Here is a 10,826-nt window from a genome sequence, read left to right as displayed (position 1 = left end):
TGAGGCAGGGGGGACTCCAGTCCCCCTGCCCAGCGCAGGCTGAGTAAACCCCAGCCCCAGCTCCCTCCCTTCTCCCCTCTCTCACTGTGCAAACAGCATGGGGGGCCAAGTTAACAAAGTTGCTGTGCTTCTGAGCACTGTCATTTGAACTCTCATGTAATGAGGGTTAATTTGTCACATGATTGGGCACTTTTGAAGCACTCTGCAGCCATGCACTTTGTCAGTAGGGGTGTGTGAAATGGGCCCTATACGAATCGGATTCAGATTCAGCCCGAATCAGGGACAGTGATTCGATTAATTGATTCGGATCACTGTCCCTGATTCGATTCAGCCAAATCCGAATCTGAAGAATCAGTGCTGATTCAGAGAACCAGTGATTTGGACATAGATACAGCTTTAAATGCTTTTTCTACATACCTCAAGGTACCAGGCACGACTCATGAATGCTGCACTGCTGGGGCGGATGGAGCATCCCACAGGAGCGGGGGGGGGGGGGGCTCCCCCCACATGCTTGGGAGTGAACCTGGAAGTGACCCAGAAGCACTTCCGATCCACTTCTGGGTCCACTGGGGAGCACACTGTCCCCCCCCTCCCCCCGGTGTCCCCCTGGCTCAGCGATCAGTCCTGAGGGGACCCCAGGTGCCACCCCAGACCCAGGAGGCACCAGTCTTTGGGCTGGGGCAGCGTGGGGGAACCCCTCTGCGTGCTGCCCGGCAGACCCGGAAGTGGACCGGAAGTGCTTCTGGTCCACTTCTGGGTCTGCTGCTGAGTGCACTGGGGAGCCCTCCATGCTTCTGTGAGGCACTCCATGCGCCCCAGCATCACAGCATTCATGAGCCGCCTCGTACCTAGAGGCATGTAGAAAAAACATTTAAAGCTGTGTCTATGTCCAAATCGCCGAATCTTTCTGAGGTCCTCTAATTTGATTCGCATTCAGAGATTTGGCCACCGAATTAGGCCGAGTCTCCACCAAATCAAATCGGGGACCAAAGCTTCACACAGCCCTATATGTCAGGGCACAGTTGTAGAGCGCTTTCAAGGAATTGATGGTAACTTCTGTCTAGGCCCCTAGTTCTATCCGAGTACTCTTTGGGGCCTTTAGTAGCCCACCCAGTCTGTCAGAGCAGAGGTTTTAGGACTCTGACTCCTGGGACTTTAGTGGCAGAGTTCAAAAGATAAAGCGATGGGTTTTAATAACTGCTGGCAACTCTGTGTGAGGAACAGTAGGTAGCAATCTATGCTGATCCCCCATGTCCAGGCTCCTCCTCTCATTGGGAACTCTGTTTTTATACACAGTGATATAGAAAAATAATTGTTATTTACTAAAAATAAAACCGTTAATGAAAGATTGATAGTTATTGTCTTAGAATTGACATCTTGAAGTGGTGCCTAGGAGCAATAATAGGCCTCGGATTATGCCCTTCCTACCAATCCGTAATCTTTCGCAATGAGAACAGTCCAGTCCAGCCCAGTCCAAGAAAGCTGAGGGGGGAATAGTATCAGGAAAGGGAAGAAAGACCAAAATCTATAAAAGTGTGAGCTCTCCTGTAGCCCGTGGAAGTAACTTACTTTTCCTTTTCTTTAAAAAAGAAATATGATCCATGCTCTTAACAGTGATCCATGTATGCAATTCCCAAGGCACTGCCACTTTAAGTGTATGTCTCATATAAGTACTGTAATTTGAAGTGTAGACAAGGGGTGTTGAATTTTTATTTCTGCAACCACCCCTTGTGTTCCAGATGAGTTGGACCCAAAGTTAGATTGTTATTCAAATCCACTAGAGAAATTCAAAGGTAGAAACTTTGCAAACAGGTTGCTTTGTTTTCCATGTAGTGACGGGCTGTTTGGGTTTAAATGCCATGAGAACTGCTCAGTCCAGCACCCTCATATCTGAACTTGAAAATATTGGTCTCATATAATCCTCAAACCTCCAGACTTCAGTAAGTCAGATCTTGGTTGAAACATTGCCTTTGTGACTTATCTCAGTGAATACCACTGTCAAATGTCAGTGAAACACCAGCTTTGCTGTACCGCCGAGTTTTTGTGATCTACAAGGACTGTGATATTTTAAAATTTATTTATAGGGACTATTACTGGACTGATCACAGCATAAGTGAAGGGTGCCCAGGTCTGGATCAGCTATGACCCTGAAAAAGGATAGAATCCTGACATCTCTTCTCCTTTTTCTGCAGGGGGTGGAGGAAAGCGCAAAGGCAAGAGCAAGAAGTGGAAGGACATTTTGAAGTTCCCTCACATTAGCCATTGTGAAGATCTCCGAAGAACAATAGGTAAGAGTCCTTTTCTCTTTCAAAAGCACCGTAGGAAAAAAAGCAGGTATTAACACGGACTCATCTAAGAAGTCTCTGTTAAATATGGTCATGTTGGCATGGTTGTCCAGTCTGGGCCATACTGGGGCCAACATGGTGCTCAGTGGTGGAAAAAGGGCTCAATGGTGGAAAAAAAGTCTTTCCTGCTTCACCCTCCATTGCATGTTTGTTGTCAAAGAGAAAAAATAAATCTGGTAAAATCAGAGATGCTTTTAGCAAGGTTGGACATTCATATTCATTTTATTCTGGCGTGATACGCACAATAGTATGCGCTCCTTACAGCCAAGCCAAATGGGTCAGGAGTAGCCATACATGTTACAACATTGTCTTTGCCCATTTTTATGGATGCCTCATAAACGTTCTTCTTTAAAATATTGTGTTTTATTGATGTGAAACAAATATTGAAGGCTTGGAAATGGAGTTTCCAATGGCTATTTCTATAGCATTTAAGCTGCCCTACTCATGTCTGTCAAGTTTCCTCATTTTCTTAACTGCTACATTACTGAGCAAAGTTAGCAGGTATAAATCCCCTTAAATTGCTGCCTGAAACCATGGCTACTGTTCTTGCCCTAAGGGGTTAACTTTAGCTAAGTTCCTTTTCTCCTCTGTCTTTAAATCCAGACAGTGGCAGAAAATGAATGAAAGGCAAGAAATTGTCATGACGGAGATAGCAAGTGCCATAATTTGTCTGACTTTGGTGGTAATCATGAGTCTGACTGCTGGAGTTATTGCATGATTTATGCTCCAAATATGCAGAGAAAATACATGAAATGTTTTGAAACTCTCATTCACGGTCTCTTCCAGTGAATTTTCCTTTCCCTCACTTTCTGTTATATAGCAAAAGGTAGCTAAAAATGTACAAATGTGCAAGGAAAGGGAAGAGGGGGGAGAAAGAAAGAAAGAAAAGAGAAAGTAGAGCCTTTCAGTTCATGGGCACTTACCTACTCTATGTTCACGCAAACCTTGGAACTGTATCTAAGGATGCTGAACCTGCTGCAAGCAAGTCAGCTTAATATATTATCATTTACACAAGGAATTATCTCTGCTGTTCCATTAACCTTGGCTCCTAAAGGGGAAAGTGCATCTAATAAGACTCCTGCTGTGTAGAAATGCACAATAAACCATGAAGGAAGACGGTTAAAAATTCAGTGTGCCCCAAGGTTTTTTTTTTTTTTCTGAAATAATATTTTATGCATGTTATTTCTGACATTTATTTGTGGCAGTTCTTTCCTAGATATTTATTTTGCATCTTTTCATTAATAGGCCAGAAACAAAATGCGTGCGCAAAAAAAAAATCCCTTGGGTGGCAGGTGGCAGATGTAGCTCCACTGCAAACATCATGTATTTGAGGTATTTTTGGTACAGATGGGAATCTGGAAGGCTAAGGTCCAGGGTCTACAGCCCTCATTCATCTTGTGTTGTATATCACCCAACTTTAATGAGACTGCACAAAGTTTCATCTCAACCCAAGTACACAAGGCATTTGCAGGATGTGAAGCTTCTTCTTTAATTAAGTTCCTGAGAATGAAGATCCCATGTAGGGGCTGGGGGAAGAGGGGGTGTTATTTGTATTTGCTATCACATCTTTCAAATGCATTTTTGTAAAAGATGTAGCATTCTCTGGGGCAGCCTGTTACCAAAGGTGAAAATCCTCATTGACATTAATAGGCCTAAATGTGTGAAGGATAGCAGGTTCAGACTCTTGAGGTAAATAAATACCTAAATTGTATGGGTGTGGGGAGGGATGAGGCTGGCGTGTATCCTATTTATTTATTTATTTATTTATTTATTTGTATATATGTACATATGCACGTATACATACATACATACATACATACATACATACAGTATATGCATGTTTTCCATTTACTGGTTTGGATACTCTTCAACAGCCTACAGTCTGTTTTACCATATAAAGCATTTGTGAGCGTGGGATTTGTGTTCATGCTTCTTAGGTTCTGATGGCAAAGGGTGCCCGTGCAAAAGCATGCTGCTTAATTTTTGCAGATGTGAGCCACTGATTGCAAGTGACCTTCTGCCACTATTATTGTGGCTACTCTATGTATGCGAGTCTCAGCGCCCACATTTACCATGTGAAATCTTGCATCTTCCTGCACCCCACCGGAGCGCCTTGAAAAGAAGCTGTGTCTAAAAAAGTACAGCACGAAAAGAAATCTGCGAAAAACAGGAAGGCTGAAATAAACCCAGGGTCTGCAACCTCTGTTGACACAATTCTGAGTCAGTTCATACCTTTTGGTTCTCTCTGTTTACAGGAGCCTCTGTGTTTGACTATCCATCATCTGGTGTCTTACTGAAAGACTCGCTTAATAAAACCCTCTTCCCGCCCCCCCCTTTTCTTCACAGATATACAAATCAAAACATTGGGGAGTAACTGTGTTGATAAATAAGCAAATGTTGGAAACATCTTTCTGCAAGTGCTGCTTAGCTAAGAAGCCGTTCACCCAACACGTTTTTTTTTTAATAATCTTTCCTCTTTCATTTTGTTCAAAGTACACAACACCTTTTGCCAGGAAAGTCTGCCTGCATTGTGTGCTAATTACACGGGCAAGTGGAACAGCAGGGCTCTTGAGAGGATGCAACAGTAATGCCTTTACTTGCTCTGAATGAGGCTAGTATATTTATTATGAATGGCTAATGTATGTTTCTGTTTGCAGCTCTTTTCCCTGGGTTCAAAATAGGGAAAAGCAACTAGCATTTCTGCATTTAAGCAGCTAGTTTTCCAAAAGTACTAAGTATCCCTTTCAATAGATGGAAACATTTATTACAATTAATCCTATTACAAATGCCGTTTGTGAATTTTATATACTGCCATTTTTACAACTCTCAGATAATAGATTAGGAAAACAGAGATGTTTTCAGGGGGTATAGGGAATTAGCAACATACTGCTTTGACAAACACAAGATCAGTTAGTGGCACAGGCGGGAGAGTGAAAAGGCCACAAATAACAGAAAAATTAAGAAAAAAGCCCCCTCTCTGAAAGCTGGAGTGCTTTTTAGATGATAAAAGATTGTTGATGTCTGCAAATATTTTTGAATGACGCAAAAGGTTCTGTTGGTTAAAAGTGTGGAATTTTTATTTATTTTGCTCAGACCCATTCTGTGCTTTATTCTTTCATAAAAAACTGCTTGGGTGAAAGAGTTGATTATTCCGATCTTTGGCAAATTTTCTTTTACAACTGTCCAAAAGCTATATAATAAATCAAGATTTTTTTCCAAAAGATTGAAGTTTATGGGGAGGCTGTGCCACAGAATACGTCTGCTGTTTGTTATGTTACACTGATTTGTTGCATTATAGCAGATTGGGTGTCATGAAATCCAGCTTGTAGCATGCCCAGTTTATTACAAAACTTTAACTCCTTCAGTAAAGAGGAGTCTTATCATGGATTACATACAGTAACTAGGATAAGTCTGATGTTTTCTCTTGTTAAACTTTTACACTTAGGTTATACAATCAAAAGGATCAACACCATTAACACTAACTCTTCTTTAACACTTGTAATGTTGCTTACTTTAAGAAGAAAAAATCTTGGGCAGTTAACCTATTTCAAATTGCTGCTTTCCCACATATAGCAGAATTAACTGTGAACTTTCATTTTCAGAAGGGATGAGTTCACTAGTTGTTAAAAATACTCTTCCGTGAGAGAAATGTATTGTAGACAGGATGAACAGACTATGTTGGCTAACAGTCAAACCACAAGATTTGTAAGCTGTCTTTTTGTAAAAACTAGCTAATACAAGTTCACACTCCCAAATATGATTGAGGCCATCAGAAGGGTGACATTTCCACATACTGGGCTTCTCTGAGTTTTTGGTTGTGCCTGCACTTTATTTATTCATATTTTTAAAAAACTTGGGGATCTATGGATGGAAGGCACTGCAGAATTGTTAGGGGGCTTAAGTGTTGGTGTGTCTATACTGTAGACACTGCACTGCAACTGCAGTGTAGTGTAGACCTTTTTGATCTAGCTTTAAGTTTGGGTTTTAGTAGTGGCCAGGTCCCAGCAGCATGGGCAGATGAACTGACCAAGTACTTACCCAGCTTCTCAGGGGAATTTTGCTGAGTTCGATGTTGCCACAGCCATACTGCAACAGGTACCCTAGCTAGCTAGTTTACAGCTAGCTCTCATGTGGCTGAATTATCCTGTAGTGTTAACACAGTGACAAGTATAAACCATAATTATTTCCACAGAGCTTCACAAAGCCAGTGACTTTCTTGCATGCATCTCAAGGTCCAAGCTGATAAACACTTATACACACGAATAATTTTATTTTATTGAGTAGTCATTTTGTCTTCTGTTAATATCAGCTGGGCCTGTTCATGGTACTAAGTACTGAACTCTGTAGAGAAGTAAGTGTTCATAGGCTATTGCATGTTTAATCATAGAAATGGGTTATTACGGCCTGTAATGGCAGGCAATTGAAAATACCCCCAAATGATCTACCATGTTAAGTGGTCCTTTCCAGAATCACCATATCCTGAAGGTTAAGTGTCAGGACTAGCAGTTTTATTGTAAAGGCAATAGGGTATAAAGATGAGGCAGTCTGTGATGTCCAGCTGCCCATCTTTGGCAGTTTACCTGCCATGGTTCCTATTTTTCTTGGTGGTAGCATCCCTGGAGATGTATGACTTTTCTTAATCCAGCCACTGACAGCATTGTAGTGACAACTTCTTCCCATGGTGTGGATATACATCTTTGTTTCACTTCCCGCTTATGTTAAAGTCCTGCTGTACCCCCTCCGGACTGCATAAGAAGGTTTCCACTGTGACACTCAGCATGGAAAGAGAGGAGTCCATGGATGACTGAAATCAAAATATGTCAAAATTGGAGGAACTGCTAAAAACCTCCTAAATGATTTATTGCTCTGGAAAAAGCTATGTGGATCTATGGATTGCGTTAATACTGAAAAACTTAAGCTGATTCATTTTTGAAGGAGAAAAGAAGAGTCTCTCCTTCTGCTCATCTGCTGCCCATTCTCTTGATAATCTATGTCCATCTCTTCCCCATTCCTGGGCTCACTCCTTCTCTGATGGAAACAGTTCACCCCCACTCCTTCACAACACAGCCTTCGTATGAGGGTTTTGCCTTCTGTCTTCTTCATTTTGACATGCTGTCCATGTCAGGCATTCATCTAAATTAAATGATAAACTCACGAGACAAAACTCTTTGAGACAAAGAACTTGCCTTATGTTATATATACTGACCGCATTTGAAATGATATTGCTTTCCTTAAAATGTTATTGTCTATAAACCCATGTTTATCACAGTTTCTTTCTTTAAAATCTTTCAGACTCAAATGTAATGCTTCCAGAAACATAAGTCTTTAATGTTCTAATGATGGACAAACAGAATAATCTTCAGGGGTGTTGCAGGATTAACTGTATCCAGTTTATGGCAATGCGTGGAATTAAGAAGGGGTTTTTTGTAATTTTGTAATACCATCACAGAAAGTATGTGAAAAACAAACTGTTTTATGCATCTAGTGAGACTCAAGACTAACACTGGATGAAAAGTTTGCTTGCCAGCAGCCGGTGTTTGACAGCTTCCAGGACTGTAAGGGGACACAGGGGAAATGAGTTTAAATGATCTCAGCCCACATTCTATTTACAGAATTTATTTCACAAGACTTAATCCATTAAGCATTGCCTTGGCAATGGCAACCCAGAAAAAACCCAAGCAAGCCATTGCTGTTTCCCATAAAGAGCAGGCAGTGGATCCACATCTCCTCCCCAAACAATGCTTGGGAGCTCACATTAACACAGTACTATTCAATATAAAAAAACAACACATTTCAGAAATAAAATCACTGACACCTTCTTTTGGGACAAAAGCACTACCAATCCTTGTCTATGATTTAAAAGGAGAAATGCCATAAGACATGCCCAACATTTTCCAAAATCTATGATGGAAAAAGACAGAAAGGGAATGTGAAGTAAATAACCCCTTTAAAAGATGCTTTTCATCTATCATTTAAAATAGGAATTAGATATTGTAACCCACAGGGTTTGCTTTTATCTTATTAGGTAATACAAGTCATTAACACTAATTAATACTTTTGCAGAGCTTTGAAATTGTAAGTGCTCAGTGTTGATACAGGGGTTCATTGCTTAATTTTTAAGGAAACACTTTAAAACTAATTCAGTATTTGCTGGGTTTAGGGAGAAAGACGTAGGGATAAATTTAGGATAAAATCCTTCTATTTCTGTTGGAAGTCAATTGAGATTTTGCTACTGATCTCAGTGAAGAAAAGGAGTAAGGCAAAGAAAGCTTTGATTTTTGCAAACAGTTAATAAAAGTGTGTGTGTGTGTGTGTGTGTGTGTGTGTGGACAAGGTTTTTGGGTAAATCTGATATCTTTTATTAGACCAATTCAAATAGTTGGAAAACTTCTGCTTAGCAAACTTTCATGTTTAAATACCCTTTGTCAGGCTGAGGAAGCATCTGCAGTTGGTGTGTGCTCTTCCTGGATGGAATGAATAGTGTGTGAAAGGATTACTTAACTTTGTGTGTGAATATTTGTGCATGTGTCTAGGTTTTTAGGTGCAGAAGGCTTAGTAGGAGCTGAGGAAAGGTAATTCTGTGGCTAGAATTGTGCTTCGGGGCGATTTGCAGATTAGCTGCTGTATTAATTGACTTTTCCATATATTTTCAAAGGCCACTAGAATAATAGCGTCCTTTTTGTATACTTAAATAGAAATATGTAATTATGGAAATGTTGCTTATTACTCCTATTATTGATATCTGAGTCATTTCTCTGAAAACTCTCCTGTTTTACATATACAACATACAACTATAGATAGCCATAGCTGCAGCTAAATTTATATAGATATAATAGAACTGCTTGATTTTTTTTTTCTCCTTACTTTTTTTTTCAATTGCAAATGGCTTTTCCAGCTGAAATATATAGATTATGGAAATTTTCTATTAAAATGAAATATTTCCGTTTTTGATGAAAAATTGAAAACTATTTTTTCCATTGTCACTCCTTCCTCCCCTTCTGAAGAATAAAAATGGGGAAATTGGAAAGAAAACAAAGGAAGGAGGAAAACAAAAACTAAAAACAAAGTATTTTCAGACCAAAACCTAGGAATAGAATTCATTTTAATTTAATTTAAAAAACAAAAGAATCTTTAACAAAAATTCAAACTGAGGAAAAAATCGGTTGAATTTTTCAGTATATAACATTTTTGGTAAAATACATTATTGCAAATATAATTGAAAGATACTGAAAATTAATCTGTACTGATACTAATAATAGTGGTGATGATAATTCACACCCACTCTAAAGCCATTTTTGATGAAAGTATATTTGTGTAAGTGAAAACCTGGCCCTATATATTCTGGAAGAGGGGGAAGAAAAGCATAGGATGTTTAAGGTGACAGACACTTGCTTTTCAGTTGCTTGCTGGGATTCTGTTTTTAATGCATGATGGAAACATGACAAATATTTTGGGAATATTAGTCTCTGACTTTGGAAATGAGAATAATTTGGGTGGCGGGGCTGGGCAAATCCTACCTTTTAGCAGGTCAGTCATTCACAGGTTCTTAACAAATGGGCTTTGGACACCCTGGGGCTAAGTACAGACAATCAAAAAGCCCAGGCCTGACTCATAGATTTCATAGACATCAGGGCTGGAAGGGACCTCGGAAGATCATCGAGTCCAGCCCCCCTGTCCAGCCCCCAAAGGGCAGGAAGTCAGCTGGGGTCATAGGATCCCAGCAAGATAAGCATCCAGTTTCATCTTGAAGGTGTTCAATGAAGGCGCTTGAACCACCTCCAGTGGCAGGCTGTTCCAGACCTTGGGGGCTCGGACAGTAAAGAAGTTCTTCCTTATGTCCAGCCTGAAACGATCTTGAAGTAGTTTGTGACCATTCGACCTCGTCATCCCTTGGGGCGCTCTGGTGAACAAACGTTCCCCCAGATGCTGGTGGTCACCCCTGATAAACTTGTAGGTGGCCATCAGATCACCCCTGAGCCTGCGCTTTTTCAGGCTAAAGAGCCCCAGGGCTCTCAGCCTGTCATCGTAGGGTCTGCTTCCCTGACCTCTGATCATGCGCGTGGCTCTTCTCTGGACTCTCTCAAGCTTCTCCACATCCTTTTTGAATTGTGGAGCCCAAAACTGGACACAGTACTCCAGCTGCGGCCTCACTAAGGCCGAGTACAGGGGGAGAATGACGTCCCGGGATTTGCTTGAGAAGCATCTATGGATGCAAGCCAGCGTTTTGGTCGCTTTACTAGCCGCCGCATCGCATTGCAGGCTCATGTTCATCTTGTGGTCAATGATGACCCCCAAGTCTCTTTCTTCCATAGTGCTAGCCAACATAGCACTGCCGAGCCTATAAGGATGCTGCGGGTTTTTTTTCCCAAGGTGGAGAACCTTGCATTTATCGGCGTTGAACACCATCAGATTCTCGTCCGCCCACTAAGTTTAGATTCTCGTCCGCCCACTAAGACTCAGTTTAGTCTTTGCAGGTTAGTC

At 40.9% G+C, this 10,826-nt stretch overlaps 1 protein-coding gene across 4 annotated transcripts in view; it reads left to right on the top strand.

Annotated features, from left to right (window-relative positions):
* The window catches only part of GRK5 (G protein-coupled receptor kinase 5), a 193,131-nt gene that overhangs the window by 31,799 nt on the left and 150,506 nt on the right, over nt 1-10,826 (top strand). For all 4 annotated transcript variants that reach the window (XM_025200172.1, XM_025200171.1, XM_025200169.1 and 1 more), the window contains exon 2: nt 2,193-2,288. In XM_025200172.1, the coding sequence (XP_025055957.1) occupies nt 2,193-2,288 (96 nt within the window). The remainder of the gene's footprint in view (nt 1-2,192; nt 2,289-10,826) is intronic.

The sequence above is a fragment of the Alligator sinensis genome, unplaced genomic scaffold (assembly GCF_000455745.1).
Source record: "Alligator sinensis unplaced genomic scaffold, ASM45574v1 scaffold527_1, whole genome shotgun sequence".
NCBI lineage: Eukaryota > Metazoa > Chordata > Crocodylia > Alligatoridae > Alligator > Alligator sinensis.
This window is presented reverse-complemented; position numbering and strand designations above follow the sequence as displayed.